This window comes from Marmota monax, unplaced genomic scaffold (genome assembly GCF_021218885.2).
Source record: "Marmota monax isolate L192 unplaced genomic scaffold, Marmota_monax_Labrador192_F-V1.1 WCK01_AAM20220418_F8-fsc00004, whole genome shotgun sequence".
Classification (NCBI taxonomy): Eukaryota; Metazoa; Chordata; class Mammalia; order Rodentia; family Sciuridae; genus Marmota; species Marmota monax.
The window spans coordinates 8,842,195-8,868,802 of record NW_026692881.1 but is presented as its reverse complement, the minus strand read 5'-3'; the positions used below and the strand labels follow the sequence as shown (position 1 = coordinate 8,868,802).

The 26,608-nt window shown below is 36.0% G+C and overlaps 1 protein-coding gene and 1 non-coding gene across 2 annotated transcripts in view; one reads left to right on the top strand and one right to left on the bottom strand.

Annotated features, from left to right (window-relative positions):
- Tnks2 (tankyrase 2) overlaps positions 1-24,131 on the bottom strand; it is a 60,812-nt gene extending 36,681 nt beyond the window's left edge. Inside the window, exons 1-8 of the mRNA XM_046449951.2 lie at positions 23,660-24,131; positions 11,665-11,889; positions 9,037-9,132; positions 7,916-7,952; positions 7,374-7,449; positions 6,718-6,812; positions 4,316-4,382; positions 537-723 (exon numbers count right to left, since the gene is read on the bottom strand). Coding sequence (XP_046305907.1) covers positions 537-723; positions 4,316-4,382; positions 6,718-6,812; positions 7,374-7,449; positions 7,916-7,952; positions 9,037-9,132; positions 11,665-11,889; positions 23,660-23,858 — 982 coding nt within the window. The 5' untranslated portion in view covers positions 23,859-24,131. The remainder of the gene's footprint in view (positions 1-536; positions 724-4,315; positions 4,383-6,717; positions 6,813-7,373; positions 7,450-7,915; positions 7,953-9,036; positions 9,133-11,664; positions 11,890-23,659) is intronic.
- Positions 8,384-8,458, top strand: Trnaa-agc (transfer RNA alanine (anticodon AGC)). Its single transcript has one exon. It is a non-coding gene; the product is annotated as a tRNA-Ala (tRNA).
- Positions 24,132-26,608: the final 2,477 nt, after the last annotated feature.

Sequence of the window (26,608 nt, the reverse complement as noted above, 5' to 3'; positions counted from 1 at the left end):
ACCCTTATCCTTTATTATTCCAGAAAAATATAACTAATTCAAGTTGCCTATTTATATGTAGTAATACTGTAGAAGTACTACATAATATATGTAGTAATACTGAATATAGTGGTTATTTCTTTCTGCATCTATTTCAGCTAAAAACAGAAAAACACAGAACTCAGTCCAGGTATTAAAGATTATTAAATGTTAAGACCTGGGAACTGTGTTTACAAGATGGCAATCTGATAAATAATACTAATTTCATTAACAGATTAACCAGAAAGTCATATCAAAGATATGACTGAAATTCATGCTTTCATTTCAAATAAATATCATCTATAAGGCTAAAACATATAAAAAATATAACTTGACTTCAAAAATCCTATACAAATATATTTTCTTTTCATAGTACCCAGAATATGCTGAAGCTCCCTAAACAACTGTACTTATATCTAAGGATAATATTTCATTCTGAAAATTTTATAGGAAAGAAAAGTATTCAGGTCAATGATACCATAATATCCTAGCTGGACATTCATAATTTTTATACTCACATGATAATCTTTCTTTTAACTGTGGTGTAGGAGCCAAGTCAATAGCACTTTTGTTGTGACAATTGAGTAGTGTTGGATCTGCACCGTAACTTAGGAGAAGAGAACACACTTCAACCCTATTCTTAGAAGCTGCCTCATGAAGAGGAGTGAACTGCCACAAGTCCATTGCATTCACACAGGCACCATGCTGGGAGGAAAAAGTATACATTTAATGTTCAATTTTAAGAGAATTTAGAATTAACATCATGTAAGCTTAAAATGGTTATGTTCCTAAAGTTCACTTTTTAAGCCAATTAATTCAAAACGAAAATGTTTTTCCCAATGGAGGAATAGTGGCTGATTGTTAGGCATGTCCACAAGGGGCCTACTTAACTCGAATGAAGCTTTAGACTTAATCTATATCTTCTCCAAGAACCACTGCCATCCCCCTTTGAGGTATAATTTACATATAGTGAAATGCACAACTCCTAAGTGTGAATTTTAGTGAGTTTTGATAGATATATCTATACACAATACAATATCTGAATCAAGATATAGGACACTGAGAATGCCTCCTCATGCTCTTTTTTATAGGCCATTTCTGCCTCATCCTACTTGTAGTACCATGTTAATGTGTTTCTAAATTTCATAAAAAGGAAAAAAATACAGTGTATATTTCTGTGTCTAACTTTATTCACGTTTTAAAAAAATTAAAAAATTATTTTTTTTGTATCAATAGTTTATTTTCACTGCTGAGGAACATTTCATTATACAAGCAGCTGTCAAAATGGATCTAATGTTTAACTTTACCAAAAACTGAAACCATTTTCTAAAGTGGCTATATACTATTTTACATTGCTAACAGCAATGTTCTGAATTCCAGTTGTTCCATATCCTTGCTAACACTTCATTGGTCAAACTTAACAATATTTTAGTCATTTCCAAGCATCGGAGTTGGATGGATTGTAGAAGTTATACTACTATGACCTATCAAACACAAAATCTCTTCCAGAGCATTCCTGACAGTAAACCAGATACTGCTTTTTGTATGTTCAGTGATGGGGAGCCAATTCTTGGCTAACATGGCTTTTTATAGGTACTACAGAATTCCCATTAGGAAGTTCACTTCTACTTTAATATATGCACTTTAAAATTTGTTCCATTTGTCTTTTTCGGGCATCAAAGATCAATACTCTTTTGTTGTAATATTTGTAATATTCTTAGGTTTTTCTTTTCCAGTCTACATACCTCAAAGTTCCTTCACTCATCCTTCATATCAGATGGTTTCTAAACTCATCCTTGTAGCCTTCAACTAAACATACTTTAGTCTAAGAAATTCATTTTAAAAAATATTGTGAGCCTAAAATAACAATAGATTTGCAAAGTGGTTTGACTGTGCAAAATATAGTACGTTCATGAATGCATTTGTTCTTTTTTTAAATATTTATTTTTTAGGTGTAGATGGACACAATGCCTTTTATTTTTATGTGGTGCTGAGGATCAAACCCGGGTCCCGCCTGTGCTAGGTGAGTGCTCTACCACTGAGCCACAATCCCAGCCCCTGTTCTTTTTTTTCTTTAATATTTATTTTTTAGTTGGACACAATATCATCTTTATTTATTTTTATGTGATGCCGAGATTTGAACCCAGGGCCTCACACATGCTAGGTGAGCGCTCTACCGCTGAGCCAAAACCCCAGCCCAATACATCTGTTCTTAACACTGTACTTGTACTATTGGCATAAAATTATAATAGGCTTTTAGGGTGTTACATCAATTTATACTTATATTCAATCAGTGGGCAACATAAAAGCTCTAGAGGTTTTTTTTTTTTTGGTACTGGGGATTGAACCCAGGGCACTTAACCACTGAGCCACATTCCCAGCCCTTTTTATTTTGTATTTTGAGACAGGGCCTCACTAAATTGCTGAGTCTGATTTTGAACTTTCGATCCTCCTATCTCAGCCTCCTGAGCCACTGGGATTACAGGTGTGTGCCACCATGCCTGGCTAAGCTATAGAAACAAACATCAAAGTGTATTCTCCTCGCAATTATTCTTCTTGTGTACTTAGATTTATAAACCTGTTTCCTTATTGATCCTATTAAATCTATTAAATTTCATTTTACTGTCTTCAACCCAAGCTTACTTATCCTTCCCAGCTTCATGTTAATCTGCAAATTTTATAAGTATCCCTTTCTAATTCTTTACCAAGCCAACAATAAAAATGTGGATCACAATGAAGGCAAAGACAGAACCTCTGGCAGCCATTAAAGGTTCTAATGTTCCCACTAGTCATCACTTTCTGCACAGTTGTTTAATTATGAATTCACCTAACAAAAATTTCCCCTCATTATAAACAGATCCACCTATTTGCTTCCTTGTATTGAGAGGCTTTTTAGAATGAAAAAGTTAAAGAGAACTCCTTGTATTCTTTTGTCTGCTGGTATCATACTTCATTGACTTAGAGATCATGTCTTGGTCTTGGAAAGCAGTCACTGAATGTCTGCTATTACATGACAGTTTCTATTAGCCAGACTCTTTTGCTATGGCTGTCAACTTGGTGTTGCCCGGGACCTCACATGTATTCCCAATTCCTATCTACTTCCTTTCTCCCGAGTTTCCTGAACTTTATTACTGTATACTAAACTTACCTCACCTAACATCCTTCCAAGTATGACCCCTAGTCAGTTTTCCACTCCATCCCACACTTTTTTCCCCACAGTACTGAGGACTGAATCCAAGACCTCATACCAGAGCACATGCTAGGCAAGTGCTCTACCACTGTACCCTAGTCCCAGTTTCTCAATCTTATTTACTTTTTTATGTTTTGGGGGTTAAAGCCAGGGACTTGAACAAGCTATAAAAGCACTCTACCACTGGGCTATACTTTGAATACTTTCAATCTGTTTCACTCTTTATTCATAGTAATGTTCCAAATATTCTATTGAATTCAAGACTCACTTCTACAAGAAGCAAAAGCATTAGTGCTACAAATGCCCGATACTACAGGTATTTAAAGAGGTTTGCTTAAATGCTACACATTGTTTCTAATGGGAAAAATGTATTCCATGGTGGCATATGCCCAAAAAAGAAGCACGGAAGACAAGTGCCCTCTTTTCCTTCCCATGACGGCTGCTGAGAGGGTAAGAAAAGTATTTGAGGGATAGTAACATCCTTGGATTCATTCTCAAGGATGACACATGTCTTTTACTCTCATTCAGTATGGGTCAAAATAAGTTTCTTGCTAGTAAAGCTTACCAAGTAAGCCTGCATCAATCTAAAATACAAATTAGCAAATCTTGCAAATATATTTGGTTTAAATAATATGAGCCACTAAAACTTGCTTTCTTTAGTTACAAATTACAGAATCATTTAATCTGCTATTCCCATGATGGTAGTACTATTTTATATTTAGAAGTGTATGGTATCTCAAAAATATGAGAGCAGTTAGATGATAATCTGTTAATCACCTGTATTTTATGATTATACATATAGCTTCTTTTCATTTTCTTTTTCTGGTACTGGGGATTGAACTCAGGGGCACACGGCCACTAAACCACATCCACTGAGCTCGACCACCGAGTTGCTTAGCACCTCACTTTTGCTGAGGCTGGCTTTGAACTCATGATCCTCCTGCCTCCGCCTCCTGAGTTGCTGGGATTACAGGCATGTGCCACTGTGCCTGGCATATGGCTTCTCTTTCTACTAAGAATTTAGAACACAGGAACAAACCCAGATACACTATATACTTTACAAAATTTTATAGGAGAAAATAATCAGAAAGGTATAAGAGAACTAACCTTGACCAGAAGTTCAGTTACTTCATAATGACCATAAGAACAGGCATTGTGTAACGGCACCAGATCACTAAAATGAAAGAGGGGGGGGGAAAGCCTATATTATTACATATTCCCTAGGTGTAGAGAAATTTACAAATTAAAATATGTTCAAACTTAAATTATTCTAAATTTATACTTGTTTTAAGTAGAAAATGGCTTATGTGAACTTCTAATAAAAATGTACAATTTTGGTAACATCCATTTGAATCCTAAGTCCTAAAAATTCTAACTCCTAATTCTTTTTCAAATCTCTTTTTCTTTTTTCTTCCACTAATTTTGTTTAGGTCTATTGTCTCCTGAACTACTTAAATAGCTCCACTCCAGTTTATCCTGCAAGCTATAGCAAGATTTTTCTTTTTCTTGGGACTGAAAATTGAACCCAGGGATGTGCCATCAGGAAGGTACATCACATAGCCCACCCTCCCACCCTGCCTTTTTAATAATTTTTAACCAGGGTCTTGCTGAATTGCTCAGGTTGGCCTTGAAATTGTCATCCTGCTGCCTTAGCCTCCCAAGTTACCAAAATTATAGGCATGAGCCACCATGGCTGCTTGCAGCCAGATTTTTCTTATGTGGCTAATCTTGTTTTTACATCCTTAGTGGTTCCTTGTTGCTTTTAAGAGATAGTAGTAACTTCTTAACAAGACTCCTTCTCTGGCCTTTCCCTTTACTAAAGGTATGCTGAACTTACAGTGCCCTCTGTCTCTATACATACTGCATCCTGGGTATAAGATAAATTTCTCTCCCTCCTTTGGATCACTGTTACACATCTTTTCTAGACTCAGCCCAAACAATGGCTCTTCTCTGAAATATTTTTAAAATCCTATAAAGAGAACTGCTACACTCAACAAACTGAAATCCAGTTCATTCATGATGAGAATGGAAGAACATGATACATGGAAAGGTATAGTGGAACATCAAATCCTATTTTTAAGCTTCTCCTTCTCCTTGGGGAATTAGTCACTAATTAATTGCCATAGCCACTATCATGATGATCTATGGTGATGGCCATCTGCAATTTAGTCTCTTTAGTTCTATACATCTCTCTTTAAAAGTTAATGGCTTTCTGCCATACCATTTTAAAATATATGGTTCTTTTACTTGCCTGAATATCAATTTTATTCCCAACTATGTAGTAGACATTTCCATTTGAATTCCCATTATATTCACATAAAACCAAAAGTTGTAAAAATGAACTTGTTTTCCCCCAGTTTTCACTGTTGTATTTCATTATGTGTACTTTTGGGTCTCATTCCACTTCAGGATGTAAAACAGATTTCCTTTTATTCCACATTCTCTCATGTCTAGACTTTGTGCCATCTTGTCCATTCTTACACTGTAATATCTATTGCATCTATGCCTTTATTTTCATTTTTCTCTACCATCATTAAAGATCTTCATTATGTCCAAACTCCTATAATGCTCACTTTTCTAATTGCTCCTTTTGCTCCAGTCTCTTCCTTCTTCAATTTACCTCACACATTGCTCCAGAATACGCCTCCTAAGACTCCACTAGGGGGAAAAAATCCCCTTGTTTCAGATCATAGATTGCTTATGATGAAAGAATAAAGTTTGAATTCTTCAGGATAGGATATCAACTTCTCTAAAATCTGATTCTTACCTGTTTCTCCAATCCTAATTTTTATTTGTTCCTTATATGAATCATCTGGTTCAGTCAAGTTGATCTATTCATTGTTTCTTTTTTTTCAGTGCCACAGATTGAATCCAGAGCCTTGTGCATGCTAGTTAGGTGCTCTGTCACTGAGCAACATCCTTGGTCACTGTTTCTTTCTTCTTTTTTAATGTATTTTTTTTTTTTTTTTTTTTTTTTTAGTTATTAACAGACCTTATTTTGTTTGTTTATATGCAATGCTGAGAATCGAACCCAGTACCTAACAGACACTAGGCAACTGCTCCACCACTGAGCCACAACCCCACCCCGCCGGTTATAGTTTCTTAAATGTCCTATATCATCTGGGTTAGTACCTAAATTTACATCGATTCTCTTACAGAGTGATGTTCCCCACTTTGCTTTCTTATTTGAGACTTGGCTTTAAAGTCAAGGTCAAGTACCACAGCCTTCTGAAGGGATTTCCCAACCACTTCATCCCTCACTGATAGACCCACTCCTGGAAAACCCTCTCTATCACCTGGCACTTGGTACAGATCTCTTTATCAGTTATCTTTCATGATCCATAAAGTACTGTATATGAGGCTTAAGGTTTTATAATTCTCTACCCTCAGAGTGACCTGTAAATTGTAAAAACTCAATAAATGATAATGTTGTTTAGTCAAAAACATGCTTTTTATAAGACTTCAGAGTGTACTGTAAACAAAGTCCTTATTTTTGCTCAAATGCTTACCCTTTATCTTTAGCATGAACATCAGCTCCATGTTGCAATAACAGTTGTACAATCTTCACTCTATTGTATCCTGCTGCCAAATGCAATGGTGTTGACTGAAATATTAATCAAATAAATTAATAAAATCACATAATGAATGAATAAAATATGTAAAAAGGTAAAATCCCAAATATAAAACCAGAAAATCGAATTACAACTTGTGTAACATCAATTTAATTTTTTTAAATAAAATATAACATATATACTGAGGGCACCGTATTAAAGTTTGATGTTCACTACTGCATATGGGAAGCAGACAACTTAAAATATTTATTATCAATAAAGTCCCACTAAGTTTGCTTTTTTTTCTTTTTTAAATCCCAGTTATAGGGACTGAACTCAGGGGCAATCTACTTCTACTGAGGTACATGCCCAGCCCTTTCCAGTCTTATTTTCAGACAGGATCTTGCCAAGTGGCTTAGGGTGGATTTGAACTTGTGATCCTCCTGTCTCAAGACTCCAGAATATCTGGATTACAGAAGTATGCCACTGTGCCAGGTCATTTACTAAAATTGAGAATTAATCTGAATTACTATTAAAAAAAAATCAGTACTTTCCTCAATTTAATTTACCCATCACCAGGAGATAAGCACAAACTTAATTACAAAAGGAATTACCTTTCTGCCATCACTTGCATGACAGTTGACATTTAATGGTGTAAGAAGAGCCATCATTTTTTCCTCATTGCCACTCCTAGAACACAAAAAAAGTATTAGCTATTTATGTGTGTTTTCTTGTATGGTGCTGGGGATCAAACCCAGGGCCTTTTGAATGCTAAGCAAGCACTATATCACTGACCTACATCCCCAGTCCAGCAATTTATATTCTTTATCAAATCATATCTAGAGGCATGTGTTAGGGCCATTAAGACAAAACTCATTCTCATCCCCACTACCATATATTTTTTTTTTATTGGTTCACTATAGTTGCACATATTGATGGGATTTGTTGTCACATATTCATACATGCATACAATACACAATATAATGATACAATTTGAGCAATACCACTCCTCAGCACTTCCCCTGTCCCTCTTTACATTCTACCCTTTGGTCCCTCTACTGATTTCCCTTTATCATTCTCTTTTAAAGTATACTTTTATAAACAAATTTTTAGTCGTAAAAATTCATGGTGTATATTCAATAACATTAGTACATACCTGGCACTTTCCAAAAGTTCATCTTTCTTATATTCTCCTGTGAATTAGGGGGGGGAAATAAGAAGCAATTAAAAAAAAACAACAAAAAACAAAAACCAATGACAGTTTTATGCAAAAAGATGCCTATTCTATTTAAAACAGATAAATTTGAAAACAAATTTCTAATAAATGGAAAGGGGTTAATAAACAGCATATCGTGCAGTTTAATACTTACATGAGGACATGAAATATCAGTTATGAAAGTTTACAAAAAAGATTCCATGTTATGTAATAAAGTATGACTACACCTACAAAAAATTAATATACACAGAGAAACAGAAGCCCAGAAGGAAATATTAACAAAGTTTTATCTGGGTTGGTAGATTGTTGGTGAACTTTTTCTTTTCTTCTTTTCCCCTAAAATAAGGATGTTATTTTTTTAACATAATTGACAAATGTATCCAAAACATTCAAAACCAAAATAAGGGGTTTGGGAGTGTAGCTCAGTGGTAGAGTACAGGCTTAGCAGGCATGAGGCCCTGGGTTCAAGCCCCAGCACCAAAAGGAAAATAAAACAACAACAATCAAAACAAAACAAACCTAATATAACAACATTACAAATATTACAAAAAAAATCTATTGCATCACTAACTGAACATAAATATTAAATCCTTACGAATCCAAAGAGTTTTTCAACATTGATGCTATTTTACATATACAAAAATAATTATAAACTATGCTGAAAACATTTATAAAATAATACAAATGAAACTATAAAATCAACAAAGTTTAAATTAAAGTACACTCCCTCCTCCCTAAGTAATAGTTTATAAAGGGGTAGATACATTTGAAACATTCAGGGATATTTAAAAAGTATCCTGAATACCCAGTGGCAAACACACTTAATAAGATAACAATGACAAATTTTAAAATGAATTTGAAAAAAAAAAAAAAAAAAGCTTTATCTTTTTTAGAGAGGAATCAAATGTCAACTTTCTAGATGAAGAAAAGAATAGCAACTGAACTGACAACTGTTTAAAAATCCTTGTTGAGATCATTAACTGCAGGAGGCAGATGGTCTACCTAGTAAGTTTGTTCTTTATAGTCTTCCTGGAATAACCAAAGAGAGTATATCGACTTACCAGTAAGCACTGCTTTTGCAGACGGGTCTGCTAAATCCAATGCTGTCCTTCCATCTGTATTTCGGATGGTTGGCTCAGCTCCATGTTGTAAGAGCACTGAAAAATAGCAACACTGCTTTAAGAAATGGCAAGTATAATTAACTTGATTTTTTAAAAAAATGTAATAGTAGTCCACTTTACATTTTGAATATAATCCTTGCTGCTCTGCCACTGCAACTTATTATTAAATATTTGAGATTGTAGATGAACAGGATATCTTTATTTATTTTTTTATGTGGTGCTGAGAATCAAACCCAGTGCCTTACCTGTGCTAGGCAAGCGCTCTACCACTGAGCCATAACCCCACCTAGACTGATTTTAATAAATAAAAACTTGATTTTAATAAATAATTTTCTTTTTTTTTTTTTTTGAAGTAAATCAATTTCTTAAGAGTTCTGTTCCAGATGTTTCAAAGAAGTTTAAAAATCTTTCATATTATAGCATGGTAAATGTTATATTTTAAACTTAAGAATATATAAAACAGTCTAGTATTCAATGTGTTAAAGACACACTAAATAAGTTTCCCTTCAGTTTAATGGGAGATTTTCCTTGGCTATTTATATAGATGGTAATGAGCTGACTAATGACAGGTAAGTATATAAGGGGAAAAAGGGCAAGTTTGCTTGAAAGCTTTTCTCATTCCAATGGAGACTATTCTATCATGACATAAATTAAATGTCTAAAGCTATAGATAGTCCATAAATAAGATGTATAGGATTAAAAAAAAAAATCACATGGGTAAATTTTTTTTTTCATATCTAAAATACTTTGTACATGTGTAAATTCTTTTAAAAAGTCATCAATAAAACCTAAAAGAGGGGCTGGGGCTGTAGTTAAGTGGTAGAGCGCCTACCTCTCACGTGTGAGGCACTGGATTCAATCCTTAGCACCATATAAAAATAAATACATTAAAAAGAAAAAAAACTCCTCAAAGATATAATCTAAGGCACATAAGAAGAGAAGCCTTATGCTATGATTCATATTGTTATTTGTTATAGGAAGATATTCCAAGACATTCTATAAATAAAGAGCTAAGAAAAAACAGACAAAACAAACAAACAAAAAAGCTCAGCTTAGCCCCTATTCTTTGATAGGTTAATTTCCATTTCATTCTAGTCTTTAATAGTGCCATTCAATAGAAATAAAATGTGAGAATGTAAGCCACAAATGTCATTTAAAATTTTCTAGTAGTTACATTAAAAATAAATTTAAATTAATTTTAACCTAATACATTAAATATTCAATATTTATATTCATATTATGATCAATATAAAATTACTGATGAGATATTTTACATTCTTTTATTTTTTGGTACTAAGTTTTTGAAATAGTGTGTATATTTTCCTTTATAGCACACTCAATTAAGACTAGCCTCCTTTCTAAGTCCTTAGCTACTACACTGGAGAGTATGGATCCATAACCACATCTGGAAAACTCTATGTTATTGTATTTAAATTATTTATATGCCTGAGACTCCGAGGCACTAGGGATGAGTTATGTGGTACAAAGAGTAGACTGAGCAAAGGGCAAGAATAATTTAACACATAGAAAAGGAGAACTGGACAAAGGTAAGTAAGTTCTTCATTTTGCATCTTAATAAATGACCCATTTCAAACTAATGACTTTGGTGTAGTAAATGGGGATTTTGGAGGAGGAAGGCCAGTTTAATTCCAGCACAGAGCTCCTGGACTTTTCCTGGTGCTCAGACCTGCCTTTCTTTGTGTTAAAAGAGTTTTAAGTGTTCCTGTTTTGAATCAGGAAAAACAATGGAGCTAAGGTGACAATGAATCCCAAATCCCTGATTAATAAAAAATCTCAAACAGCCTTCTCATGTATCATTTTTGTTCAGGGATCAACCTGTCAGGCAAATCCTGTCTCACTTGTTAGGTTCAAATATTCTAAATAATATTTTTTCCACCAAACGCTTCTTACTTAATCTGTCATTTTTAATCTCCTGGTGTGACCTGAGGTCATTCTCTCATTTCTTACCTGGGTTATTTTCCAGTTTCCCTGATGCTGGCATTCTACCCAGCTCCCTACCAGATTACTGTTTCTAAAATATACTACTTTCGTGAAATTGTTCACCTCAATTATTTTCAATATTGCACACTACTTACTTAGCAACAGCGAGCTCCATAACCTAAAATTCAAAGCTCTTTATAAAGAAATCCCTAACCTGTGTCCCACTAGAAAGACTAGAAAGATTCCAGGAAACTGGGCTCTGAGACTTGACTCCAGTCTAGTCATAGCCCTAATCACTTTTCTTTTAACAGTCAATTTCACTTCCACTGTATCTTTAGCTGGTTGTGTATTTTATCTCCCAAGAGAATGTATGTTTCCGGAGAACAGGAACTTTGTAAACTATTCTGCAAAGAAATTTAAGCTAAGTATTATACACAAAAAGGCAATTCAGTAAACAGTGGTTAGATTAAAAATCACAAACTGTTTAGAATAAATAAATTTAAAAAATCATGAAGTGTTCTTATTTATGTTTAGTATGGCAGAATTTGATGATAGTAACAAATAATTCAATATAAACTCTTAAACAGTTAGAATTTCTGGGAAATTCTGAAAAGTAAATAGTCTTACCAATACAAACATCAATCTTTCCTTTAATTGCAGCTTCATGGAGAGGAGTATAATTCCAATTATCTCGAGCGTTTGGGTCTGCACCATGTTGCAAAAGGAGATTGACTACTTCAGCATGACCAAAAGAACATGCATTATGAAGAGGAATAAGCCCACCATCATCACGTGCTTGGACATTTGCACCATTCTGAAGCAAATATTCAACTACATCTTTCCGTCCAAAACCTAGAAGAAAACAAATTATTTTAATAAATTAGACTCAGTGAGTCCAAGTCATGGTAAAATGTTTCAGAATGGAAAATAATAGATTCAATAATCCAAGGATTAATTATTGAAAAATTGATCTAAAATATGTTAGTAACTATTCTTAATGATAAATCTAAAGGGTAGCACTGCTAAGTAGCCTGTGGTACAGCAGTAGTGCCTTAGTTGGTGCTACTATCATCTTCAGAGAAAGATTACAAAATAACTGACCAAAAGCTAAATAGCTTTATAAGGATTCAAATTGTAAATAAAGATTTCTGCATATTTAGTGTACACATATTTTCACATGTTCAAAGTGTATAACTTAAGTATATAAACCACTACATTATGAAATAGTGACAAAACTCTTACTAGAATTCTTTCCCACATCTGTCTCATAAAATGTTTTTGTGGGGGACTATGAGATAGCAGTAAGACAAGATCCGCTCATAGGTTATATTTGTCTTTGTAGTAAGAAAAGGTGACACTAAAAAAAGAATCAAATCAGATGTTTTCAAAAGAGCCCTTAACCTGCCACTTGCACAACATAAGCAACTTCTTCCCAGGAGTCCTCCTTTAGCTACTTAATGTTCCATAGTTTTGCTCAAAAGCCACACCCCCAACCAAATAAAAGAAGAGCATGGTAAACTCAATTTTCTTACCATTTTCATATATTAATACTTAATATCCTTTTAGTGTTAATCATGAAATGAAAAGGATCCCAGGCAGAAGTTAAAGCAGAGAGAGGTTTGTCTATGGGCTGAGGGACAGGAAAAGAAGAATATTCTTAAATCCTCAACCCTGAATGTAGTCCTAAAATGACTAGCATGGGAATGGATGAAAAAACAATGGTATAGACTTCTTGGGTTGACAGGACATTGGTTGCAACTGAGGAGTTAAAGATGGTTAAAAAGATTAACTTTGTTTTAATCTTGTTAGGCTCTGTGCCCACAAAGATGAGTATCCTCGTATCCTTGTCCCTCCTTTTAAAAAGCTCACAATTGGGGCTGGGGTTGTGGCTCAGTGATAGAGAGCTCGCCTAGCATGTGTGAGGCACTGGGTTTGATTCTCAGGACGGCATGTAAATAAATAAAGTAAAGGTCCATTGACAACTAAAAGAAAGAGAGAGAGAAAAAAAAAAAACTCACAATTTAAGGGCAAGACATTACAGGTTAAGCAGGAAAAAAAACAAAAAGTACCTGGGAAAGGAGGTATGAAGGAGCAAATCCTTCATAACAGTCATGGCACAGAATGCTAAAATAGGTACATGCCAATCAGAAAGAACCTTTTGTCATGCTAAGGAGGTGTATGGACTCTGTTCCATGGACTGGTGTTCTTCAGACAGAAGATTTCAATGAAATCTTATTTATAATTTCAATGCATGTTTATGTTATCTTTACTGTTAAATAGCTAATGCTGGTACTCAGCTGGTACTCATGAAGTTCAAATTAACGAAATGAATACCCTTCTTTTTCAGACTTAAAAGAAAATATCTAAATATCCCTGTTATCTTTGAGCCACCTCTTAGGAACAGTTGGAAAAACATTCCCACAACACATTAGTATTTACAAAGGCTTGTTCAGAATAGTCCACTTTGTTAAGTTGGCTTTTTTGCCTCCTTTCTTTTTAAAAGAAAGATAACCTTGGTGATTGTGTGGATAAATGGGTAAAATGCGAAGAGAAGTAGTAGTAAGGTCTGGTCCTTAAGATTTTAGATAGCCACTGCCATAGTCCATGTGATGGATGATAAGGGTCAAAACTGACACTGATTTGTTGTCTCATTCACACTGTTCATGTAAACAGAATAGGTATATTCACATGGTTGATAAAAGGGGATACTATGAAGCCTTCTTCTCAATTCCTATTCCGAACCTCCCAGTTCCCTTCACTCTGATTTTCTTTTGCTTATATTTCCAAAATTATTTTATATATGTATAAGCAAACACCTACTAATTTTTAAAAAGATACTGTTTGCTCCTTTCTTTTAAAGAAAAATGTAGTAATATCCTAGAAATCACTACTAGTAGTACATATTCTTTATTGGAAGAATCAAAAGCTAACTAGTTCCATTCTCATGCATAATTAGGTTGTTTCCAGTCTTTTATCATTTCATACAATGTTGCTAAGAGTATCTAAAGAGAGAGAAGAGAAAATTGGTAGAACACAGTGATTTATTTGATGAAAGGAAAGAAGCTGCAGATGACTATCAGATCCATAAAATTCAGAATAAAACAGGAAGTTTTGTGGGATAATATTTGGTTTTGGAAATGCTTAAATTTGAAGCATTTGTAGGACAAATGTCTAGTAAGTAGTAAGTTCTGTGGATGCTAATTTGGAGAAACTGGTCTGAGCCTGGAGACACTTTTTGGTCATGAACATACAGACAGTATTTGAATCATACATAAATATTAATGAAGTTGACTAGAGAACACCACCTCTCCCTGTCTCTAACTAAATCATTCCTATATTCAATGTTTTAACATGTTCTAATCCCTTTCATTTTATAAAAAGTATTCTCCCTAAAGTCACTTTACCATTTCTCTGCTCCTTCACATAACCCAATCTATATTATTCCCCGCTCTATTTTCCCAAATTTGATTGGCTTTGCTTCTTCCTTACAACTTCTTTCAATAAGGTCACTTATAATCTCCACATTGCCAAATCCAAGGGACACACCTGTCTTTACTTGACTAGACATCTTTGCTGAGATGGTAGCAGTTGATCAAAAGCTTAAAAAAGATGAGGGAGTTAGTCTTGCTGGCCAACAGTAATAAAGCCAGAGTGGCTAGAGTAGAGAGAGAAAGAGATAGCATAGGAGATGAGGTTAGAAGTGATGAGGACCAGATAGGGACAACAGATTAAGAGGCTTGAAGATCACTGTAAGAATTTCATTTTTTAAACTGAGGAAAATGGAGAGTCACCACAGGGTTCTGAGCTGATAAATTACATGACATAACTTACATTACTCTGACTACTCTTGGAATAGATTGTAGAAGGTTATGGGTAAAAGCACGTGAGAGCTTACAGTGGCTTAGACCATAATCTCACGGTACTTGTCAGAATAGTGGTAAGTTTAAGACTCTGGATACTCTGGAGGTAGAGCCAGCAGTTTCCTAATGGATTAGATATGGAGTGAGAGAGAGAGAACAAGAGCCACTGAATATGAGTGAGGAGTTTTGGATGACCCCAAGGTTTTTGGCTATAGTGATGTATGGCTGCCATCAATCGAGAAAGGGGAAAGCTGGAGAAGACACACTTCACGGCAAAGGATGAAGAGTTCAAGTATTGGACATGTCATATCTTCCCCGCATCCCAGCGGGGGTGGGGTGCGGGGGTTGCTGCCTTCTCTACCCAATTTCTAAATGCCGGAATTCCTCAAGACTCAGTTATCTTTTTATACAATCTTATCTACTCCTATGACTTTAAAAACTATCTAAATATACAGCCTTCAAATTTAAATCTCTGGTCTAGATTTTTCACCTAAGTTTCAGTATGTTTACTTGACATACCTTCTTCTTGATAATTCAAATGCATCTCAAACTCCACATGTTCCCCAGCTTCTCTCCATTTCCATGGACACTGTCTGAATCCAACCAGTATTACCTCCATCCTGAACTATTCCAACTGTGTCCTAAGTAGGCCTCTCATTTCCACTTATGTCCCTAGTGATCTTTCAAAAACAGACATCAAAATACATCTCTTTTTAAAATAACTCATGATCTCCAAATGGTTGCTCTTAGAATAAAATTCAAACCCTTTATTGTGGCCTACAGGGTTACTTGCATAAAATAGCTTTTATTACTTCTCTAACTGAATTTCATACCATTCTTCTCTTTCCCAACTATGATCCAGCTTTCTTTTAGTTTATCAAGTGTGCTAGGGACTTGGTAAAGGCCATCTTTCTGCTTGGAATGTTCTTCCCTTGAACATATTATGCCTCACTTCTACTTATTGTCTAATCTGTTTAATGTCACTACCTTAACGAGGTCATCTCTGACCATCCTATCTAAAGCATTCCATTCTGCCCACCTACATTATTTTCTATATTAACACTGTTTATTAGTCTGTCTCCCCATCTCTTTGACTAGACTGCAAGCTCCATAAAAGCAGGGATTTTGGTCTCTGCTGTTCACAGTAGTATCACAATTTGTAAATATTTCTTACCTATCTCTTACTTCCACAAAAGAGTCATGTATCTTCTAGATCATCACTACTTCCCTGGTATGTAGTATATAATATCTGTTGACATTTGCTATATTAATAAATCAGGCTTTCAGAACAGAGAGTAAAGTAAAACTAAGAATAGCACTGTAGAAGTAAAGTCAGTTATCATTAGTCCTGACTTCAGTCTTCCTTTATCACTACCTGGGCACTGTTGATCACACTGTCCTCCCCAATTAGGTCATCCAACTACCAATTAGTTGTTAACTAATTGTCAACAATATGCCAACATGGTTCCTTACTGATTAAGATGTCTAAAGCAGTCTGGAAACTGAGAGAGGTCAGTGTTTCCAAAGTCACATCATAAGGACTATGTTAGGTGGCAATAGTTTGCTACATTAATAAGTAGAAGATGATTTTTGAATATTTAAAGCCACACTTTGGCTCTAAAGGAAATTACTTGGAGGGAGCTAGAAGGCAGCTCTTACAAATAAAAAATCTTTCACTGTTGGGATATTGGTGAAACCTTAAAGAGTTAAGATGCTTCCCATACTCTCAGGTAATCCCTTGATGAAATCTTTATTCTTATGATCTTAAAAACAGTGATTCTTGAGTGGGGGAAATAGCTTTATAGGATATATTCTGATCATGTTCTCACTGCTCAGGTAAAATGTGAACAGTTGTATCCTAAGAGTCAATGCCAATCTCCATATCCTAAGAGTCTCTTTACAAAGGAATCAGAAACCTAAAGTGTAGTCGTGAATGTTCAGGACACATTATAGTTTATTTTATAATTACAGAACAATATTCATTGTCAAACACTGCTCTGTTTAAAAATCCTGAGGAAATCATACATCAAGTATGAATCTACTATAAAGTTCTGACAGAGAAGTGAAGGTCTATTTAGAAAGTTTATTTGATCAATAACTGTGTCACTTAATTACAGGTATTGTGTTCATTTCAGTTTTCTCAGGGACAAGGCCAATGTCTAGCAAACAGTGGGGCTTGATAAATATTTGTTTAATCTAAGTTTCATATTTTGTTGGGAATAGCAAACAAAGAACCCTCTCAGGGAATAGAGTTGATGACTTTGGACTACTAAGACAAGCAATTTATTCATTTTCTATCTTGTCAAAGTTTCTTTATTATTCAGATGTCATTAATTTCAACAATTCCAGGAACTGTCTTTGTCTTGCCAATCATGACCACTGTTAACAGTACCATATTTTGCAGCATATACTGGAAATATGCTTTCATCTAATTGGCTTCCAAAAAGCACAGAGGTAGAAGTCACTACAAAAAAAACCAACCTAGACTCTGAGGAAGTTTCATTTAGTACCACTTTCATCCCCGTTTTATAATCCAAAGGTAGCACAGACCACTGAAGATACAAATGGCCCAATATAAGATGATAGTTTTATCAGAGGAAAAGTTCAGAAACAAAAAGGAACAACAAATGCCATGAAACAGAAAATTTCAGAGTTCTGGGAGATGGGGAAAGTATAATTAAGAGCCTCAGTTTTGTCTTATATAGCAGGGGCTACTCAACAGATTTTTCAAAGGAATGTCATTTTACATTTCTTAATTGCTAATTACTTTAGTTTACAAAAATCCAGAAAAGCTATTTCCCACATGTATTCTGTATAATGAGGAATATAAGGGAGAGGGCTTTGCCCATCTCAACTTGGAACATATATAGTATCTGGCCAGACAAGAAGAAACTTAGATATTGATAAGACAGCTGGAGATTTAGTGTGTCAAGAATTCTGAATTCTTAAAAAAAAAACCAAAAACCAAAAAACAAACAAACCAAACCCCAAAACCAACCGACCAACCAAACAACAACAACAAAACACCAAATGGCATTTATAGCCTAATAAGAGACATCACAAATTTGAAAATCCATTAAGACACACAGTGATAAATTTTTCTATGTTAACATCAAACATAATGGTGAGGACTGAAACTGATATTTTCAGGGAAGCTCATTCACAGGCATCAAATCTCACTATATAATATGGTAGTTACTCATAAATTAACTGGTTTTGTAAATCCTTTGGAACCAATAGTCAATCTCGCTTTAGGGCTAAAATAATATATTTTATCTCATTGCTTTGTGATAAAATACGTTAAGATTGATTGATTATACAGTACTAAAAATTTAATAATGGTTTAGATATAGATAATTGTGTTGTCATAAGAATGAAATAAGATGATATGCAGCACTTGCACACTGTCTAGTAAGTAGGCCATGCTCAATACATGCAAAGCAATTGTTGCCATTCTTGAAAATAAATTGTTTTAAATTAAAAATTTTGATTGGCACATGATATTTGTACATATTTAGGTACAAAGTGATTTGGGGGGCTCTATTTAGATATACACGACAGGAAGAGTGTATTTTGACATATTATACATACATGGAGTATAACTTATTCTAATTAGGATACCATTCTTGTACAAGAGGTGGAGCTTCACTGGTCATATAGAGACTCTGAATTCTTTTTTTTTGATACCAGGAATTGAACTCAGGGGTGCTTACTCACACAGCCATATCTCCAGCCCTTTTTAATATTTTATTAGAGACAGGGTCTCCCTGAGTTCCTTAGGGCCTCGCTATGTTGCTGAGACTGGGTATGAACTCGAGATCCTCCTGCCTCAGCCTCCTGAGCTGCTGGGATTACAGGTGTGTGCCAACACATCTGGCTAGGATTCTGAATTCTTGAACAGACTGATCATACTTGATACTGGGGTTTTCTGTTCATGATTTAATTATTTCTCACATTAAAAAGTTCTGAAAATAATAATCTATAATTAAAGACACAGGCAGAGAAGATACACCATGTTCATCTCTCATAAATATGATGGTGGCCTAGTCAAAAAGGAAATGGTATTGAAGGAGTTTCAGAGGTCTTTGATAGGATCATTTGTGGGAAGGATACAAATAGCAACCCGAAAAATTTCATTTATCTTTAGCACCTTACTTGTCAAAAACTTGAAGGAACCATTCTACTTTTTTGGTTACCAGTATGATAATGACCTGTTAAGTCAAACTGCCCACTTAATGTAGAAATCCCTTCTATAACATCTCTGAAAGATGACAATCTAGCTACTGCTTGGCTACTTCCAGCCAGTTCCACAGCTGAGATGGTTAGTCTGTCTGAATCCTTTTAACATTTATCCTACTGTCCTTAGTTTTGATTGCTGTAGGCACACTAGTCATATACACTCATACATGACTGACTCTTCCACATATGTGAAGATAATAACATGGTCTAGTTTTTCATCTCTCGAATAAGTACCCCTAGTTTTCCGATCTGTTGCTTGCGTATGTTCCAGAAACTCTAATTCTACTTTCCTTCTCTGAAAAAAACATTCCCTTTAGTAATCAATCTATATAACTGCATATAATAATTCAAGTTCAGTCTAAATGGATATGGAACAATAATATTACTACCAATCAAAACAAGTATTAACCAGCTGGGACTTCATGATGTGAGTTTATTTTCAACTTGTAATTCTCCCAATTACACATATCATCTTTGTGCCATACATATACTTGAATTTCTTGAACCTAATAAACATTTTTCATTACTGAATATTACTTCTGTGTATGCTTCAAAGAATATTTAAGATTCTTAAGCCATGGAGTTCTACACACTCTGGGTTCTAAGATTCTAAGGAAGGCCATATTTCTTTTACTACAATGGGCACTAAGTGTCTTTTTTCCAAAGTTTCTGTCACTTCCTATTTTTCAGAAGTTAGAGAAGCAGTCTTTCTTACTGAAGTTTGTTTTCTTGGGGCTTACAATGTCAAGAATTTCAGATATTCTTCCTTTTAGTAGAATTAGAGCTAATGCCACCCTACCACCAACTTGCCTCTACAAGTTCTATGATGTGTCACAAAAAAATCTTTCATATCCTGTGTGTGGTTAGGGGTCAGGCAGAGGGTGGATGAAAAAGGATATATTTCCAGAATAACTTTTCTCTTAAGAAATGACTTCTTAAATCATAGTTACCTATAGATATGTAATCTAGTTCATTAGTAAAAAAAATACACAATAATAGAACAATTTCTGTTTATATTAATTACCTTTTCCATTAACAATTTAATTCCTTAGGGTTGGAACTGATTTTGTCTTTTCATTCAAAGAAAGATTTTCTTTGAATGAAAAGACAAAACAAATTTTTTTCTAAACTGTTCTGCATTTTCTGAGGTCTGCACACATCTCATTCCTTCTCTTCCTTGTGAAGCAAACCAAAGACAAAACATGCCCCCACACCAATAAAATCTCCAAACTTTAATTGGCTAAAAAGATTTTTAAAAAGAATGACCCTACTCCCATGTTCCTTTACAATGTGTGGAGACAAGTAACTGCTTGGTTAGGCAGTAACACAGTACCAACACCTATGTTGAGCACCCAACAGAATGCTTCCATATACATTAACATGACTGATATATCACATTACAAAACAACTTCTGAAATGTATTCTCCAAATATTAAGAGAAAAATGAAGCTGAGTATACTTAAAGAAAATAAATGCCTCTCTTTAATCTATTTTTTTTTAGATTGTTTACAAAGCCATCTTTAAAAAAAATTTCTTAACCTTTTGGTTTAAATGCAGGACTTAGAAAACTTTAGCTAAAATGTTATACTTCAATTTTTTTTTTTTTCAGAGTAGAAATTAGAAGTTTATTAAAGGACAGCAGAAAAGACTTCTCCCGGAGGAAGAAGGGGACCCAAGAGGTGGAATCCGTGGAAGTGTGGTTGTTTCCTCTTTTTATAGTTCTTTTAGTGATGGAATGTAGGTTGGAAGGCCCAAGGGGTGGAACACAGGTGGGCCAAAGAAGTAATCTGGGCAGGAAGGACTTCATTAACACTTCTTTGGGATGGGCTATCTTCAAATCTGTTGGGGCTGTTCATTAATATTTCTTTGGAATAGACTTTGGGCCTAGCGCTTTTCTTGGGACTTCATTAACATTTCAAGAGTTGCTCAACTTTTCCGGAAATTCATTCTCAACATGGCCTCCATTTTAGATTTCACTCGATATTAGACCGGATTTACCTAACTACACTGACTACCTAATTTTAAATCTGGCTTCATTCCCCCCTCTAATTTTGGGAACTCCTTACTGCTGTAAGGAAAGGGGGCGAAGATCGTTCTGGATTCTTCAGGCTGAAAGGGGACGATGTTGGGCAAGCAGTTTGGAGTCCCCTTTAAAAATCGGGTCTATCGAGTGGTCCATGAAAGAAGTCCAATTGAGAAGTAATAGGCTGGAGGGCCATTTGAGTGATGGGTGGTCTATAAGAGAAACAAGAATTCATTAGTACTGGAACCAGATTGATGCAGCAATAAATGCCACAGCACAGGAATATGCCAATGAGTATGATGCCAAAGACAGAGACTAACAATGTTTTCCACCAGGAAGTAACAGAGAACCAGGAGCTAAGATATTGTTTCCATGACAAAGTTGGTGAGGACATGGCTTCTATCTAAGCATGTAAATCTTTAAGGATATTTGTCACATTGCCAGAATTGTCAGGGATGTAAACACAACATTTAACTTTTAGGGTTATAGATGTCTTTTTCTTAAGATACAGTTTAATAATTTAATGTCATCTGATCGTGCAAAATCTTTTTTCTAGTATGACCTCTGTGTCTAATAGAGAAACCTTTAATCTTGTTACTCAGGGCTGGATAATCATACTAGCAAACACCAAGCCTACCTGTGTAAGTTAGAAATAGCTGTAAGGCCTTAAACTAAAAACTACTCTGGCAGTTCCTTTTGATAGTTATCAGGCATTTCTGTTTGAGAATCCTTCTTTGTAGCCTCCAGTCTTACTTATTTTGGGAGGCTAACATAAAGTGGTTATACTTCAATTCTTAAGAATTTGAGTAGACTGTGAGCAGTGGACCAGTTCCTCAAATATTAAGTTTTCCATTTCAATCTGAATATAAAAATCTATGTAAAAGATACATTGAAATGTTGGGAGAGAACTGAAGGTGGGACGGTGGAGGAGAAACAAGGTCAGTGAGAAGATAATACCATAACATTACACCTCTAAATATTACTATTTTCAGACTATGAACTCACTAATACACCAAATTCTTGAAAGGTAGCAACTAAGATCTTCCTTGGCTATTTTTATCTCACAGATCAAATGAACATAATCTATGTAATACTACCCTTTGGATTATGTATCAGTTGGTTGTAACAGTTTGCCAAATCAGTTGGTTAAATGTTGACTACATGGTCAAACAGGACAATTCAAATTAACTGAAGAAAGGCAGTAACGACCACCCAAATCTAAAGCAAAATGGCTAAAGAGGTGAGATACGACTTCAGTATTCTCGCTTTTATTTCCATTGCCCACAAGTTTTTTCTAGTTCTCACAACTATGGGTCCACCCAAGCTTTTTTCTCTTAAAAAGGCTCTGCAGTGAGAAACAGAACAAAGGTGCAATTGATCAAGAAAGCATGTTTCCTGGTAGTATTTACATTTTAAAATGGGAACAGGTTAAAGCAAACAAATCTCCAATTGGTAGAAACCATACAAGCAATGTCTAAGAACAAGGAAATCTTTCTCAAGCTCCTCCACTCATCATTCCTGCCTCCAAAGAACAAGGATACTTTAAAATGTATCTCCCAATTAAAAAAAAAATGTTTTAAAACAATCATGATATACACCAAATAAAATACAAGGATTATCGAAGTATGAGGATTTCTCCCATTTTCAACCACTTTAAGTTAGAAATAGTCACAACCTTTCCTGAAAGTGAAAAAAGCATACAGGCTTTATGGAATTAAGGTGACTGTCCTATTCCCATTTCTGGCTCTTTCAAATACTTCAATTAAATGTAACATTCTAGTGTCATAAAATGAATCTAATAAACAGTAAGAGAAAGTAATTCAAATGCTCCAAATCTCAGAATGTGACAAAGTTAGCCCCAAGCTAAAGAACCTACACCATCTTTTCACTGTATTGCAAGGACTACCCACACCCAACCTACATCAGATCTCAGTTCTTCCAACTTGCTTTTTTCAGTTCTAGTCTGTGTGGAAACTTGCTAATGATTAGCTACTCTGATAAACCAATTAACGCTGCTTCAATAGCGAATTAACCAACTTATAAATTACATCCTAGCACTTTACAAAGGTCTCTAGACTTTAACTCAACGTACTGACAAGAGTTAACAGTAGAGCCTGCTATAACGATAAATTTTTGAGAGTATTATTTCTTCCAAATCAGAAGGTCCATTTACTATGTTCCCCATTCTTTCTTGTGTGTTAAGGGCCTCTCAGGGTAGCAAGACCGGAAGTTGTACAGGTATTGTTGATACTGTAAAAGAAAATAAAGCCCCAAACCCCCAAACCAATCCCCCCCACACCAAAAGCCCACTTCCAGAGAGTACAGCACGCTAACCCACCCCTAATCTCCTTAATCCCCACTTAGATGGGAGTGAGATTGCCAAGACCAGCGTCCTGAGCGAAAGGTCGGGGCAGAGGAGCACGGCGTGGTTTCGGGCCTGCAAGCCCGAGGTGCACAGGTGGGCTCGGGAGCTAGGGGAGGCAGCGCTGGCCTGGGTTACCTGCAGCGAAGTGGAGCGGGGTGGACTTCCTGCCCGCCGTGTCACGGCTGTTCACCTTCTCGGGCGTCACCAGCCTCTTGACTCGCTCCACGTCCCCGTTGCGGCACGCTTCGAAAAGCTCACGGGCGGCCGGCTCCACGGCCTCGGCTATAGCGCTCGCGCAGGCCGCACCGCCGCCGGCGCAGCGGCGGCCCGACATGATCCTGGCCGCCGCCGCCAGCAGCAGCGCTAGCAACGGCAACAGGAGCCCCGGACCCGCGAGCAGGAGGGCGAGGCCCCCTGGAGGAGACGCGCTCAGGGCCTGGGCCGCTTGGCTCCCTGCTGTCACCGGAGTCGGCGCAGTCCCATGGCCGCGCCGCCGCGCGCCCCTAGCATCGGTCGGTGTTCTCCGGCTGCCCCGCGGCAGCGGAAGCAGCGAGAACCAGCCGTCCGAGTCCTGAAGCGACGCGGCGGCGGAAGCTGGCAAGGCCCCTCCTGCCAGCTCGGTGGAGCCCTGGGAGCTCACGTGACGTCGTTCCGCGCGTGCGCACTTGCGGGGACACCGGCCGGGCAGCTCTGGGCGAGTGGGGTGGCGCGGAGGGGTTTGTGGGAAATAAGAGGCGAGAGTCCTAGGTGGCGGCTGGAGAAGGGGCTTCGTCCCACCGCCATCTTTACAGCGGTTCGGCCGAAACCGAGCGCCTCTGCTTACTGCCTTTAAAAAAAGAGAGGGCACAGGTTTCCCGAGAAGAATTTCTTCCTGTTAATATACTGAAAAAGAGCCCTTGGAAGTTTCTCTCCGTTCTTGCATATTCTTTTGGGAGTGTTAGGGTGGAAATTTTCTGTATTTTAAGCTTCCTTTTCTCCTGTAGGATTTCTTTACCGTATTTCTCTCCTGAAGCCCCCGCAACTGCTTTTGTTTCTTGTAAGCCACTTTTCAAAAGTGAACCAAGTTTGGAAGAACTGCTCCAAGATAAAGGAAATCCAGAAAGTGATGAAAGTTATTTCAGTTCTAAAGTAACAATTGAGAGGAATGGCTCTGTTGAATTACTTTTTCATAGCAAGTTATGTGCTTAGTGCTGACTGGAAGACCTGTCTATAAGTCAGTATTGTACAGGGCACAGCAGTGGTGCCAATATGCTGGGCGTGCACATCTCCAGAAAAGGTTTCTGAATTGTGATTTTTTTTTTTTCTCTGTGACCAGGGAATACAAGGAAAGCATCTAATTTATTTTCATGCTCAATGTAGAGGCATAGTTGTGAAAGATTTTCCTTACCTCAAGAAAAAAAAAAGTAGATTAGTTTTGCCTGCGTAACTATTCATGTTGACCTTTGGCATGCTGACAAGCTTTTCTCCCCTATCGTATTAACCTGTTTTTCAGGAAATCCAGTTTTTGTTTGGGAGTGTTGACTCACTGCTGTGCTAGAAGAGAATGTCCACTTTTTACAAAAGCATTTTTATAAATATGAGCGTTATAAATATGTAAGTTATGTAATCATATGTACTTAAAATGCTTAATATAAATCAAAATTTTGGTGCATTTGAACTCACCAAAGTACTAGAACATTGCCAATATGATTGTTTCTTGTTTTTCTTCCCCATTTCACCCACTTGCCAAATATATTCCCAATTTTCATTACTGTTTCTTGTTCAGTAATTTCCACTTATGTATTTGCTTCTGATGTACGTGTCCCTAAACAACACGTTGTTTAGTTTTACTTGTTTTTTTTTTTTTTTTTTTTTGAAACAGGGTCAGGCTATATTGCCCAGTTGTTTTCCATCTTGTGGTCTTCCTGCCTAAACCTCTATAGAGTAGTTAGGCTGAGCCACTGTGCTTGGTCACTTTTATTTATTTATTTATTTTTTTGAGCTTTATAAAAATATCAGTTTTTTTGTAATTTCTTTTCACTTAACAGTTTGTGAGACTCATGCATTCTTTTCATTGCTTTATAGAGTTGCATTAAATTAACATACCACAATTTTACAATTTTGCTGGACATTTGGTTTGTTTCCAATTTTTTTTTTGTTATTATGAACATTCTTATCCACTCTTCTAGTACACCTGTGCAAGAATTTAGTATGGGAGGCTTTCAGACATTATGCACTACTCATAGTATAAGAAATGCATTTGGTGTCTTAAACCAGAAAACACACTCGCCTATATCCAATGAAAGTTTCTTAAAATAATAAAATCCTATTTGCCTGTCCTATGTGTTAAAAAATGCTAATTGAGACTCTTAAAATGCATCACAGAACTCACTAGTAAGTGTGACCCAAGTTTTGAAAAACACTGAAAGAAAGGATTACAGGAAATATAAATGTTCACTTTCTAAGGTAACATTGTTTTTCAAAGGGATTGTTAATAATGTCTATACCCAATCTGCAGCATATAGGAGTTTTCATTTTTTATCACCCACCCTTGGTATTGGCAGACTAATTTTCCATCTTGGTAAATGTAAATGATATTTCAGAGAGATAGTAGTTGACTTTTTTTGAAATAGCAAATAATCATTAGAGAAATGCAAATCAAAACCTCAGTGAGCTATAACCTCATACCCGTTAGGATGTAAGTTACTATTAAAAAAAAATACAAGAGAGAACAAGTGTTGGTGAGAATGTGGAGAAATTAGAATCTTTTGCACAATTTGTGCAATCAAAAAATTGTCATCTGTTATAGAAAATAATAGGGTAGTTCCTCAAACAAATTAAACATAGAGATATCAATCCACTTCTTAGTATCTATATCTCTAAAAGAATCAAAGGCAGGATCTCAAAGAGATGTTTGCACATCCATGTTCATAAGAGCATTGCAAGAGCCGAGGGGTACAAACAACCCAAATGTCCATGAATGGATGGATGAATAAGCAAAGCACACAAACACACACACGTATATAAATATTATTGAGCCCTCAAAATGATGGAAATTTTGTCATATGCTATGACATGAGTGAATCTTTTTTTGTGGAAGTGGTG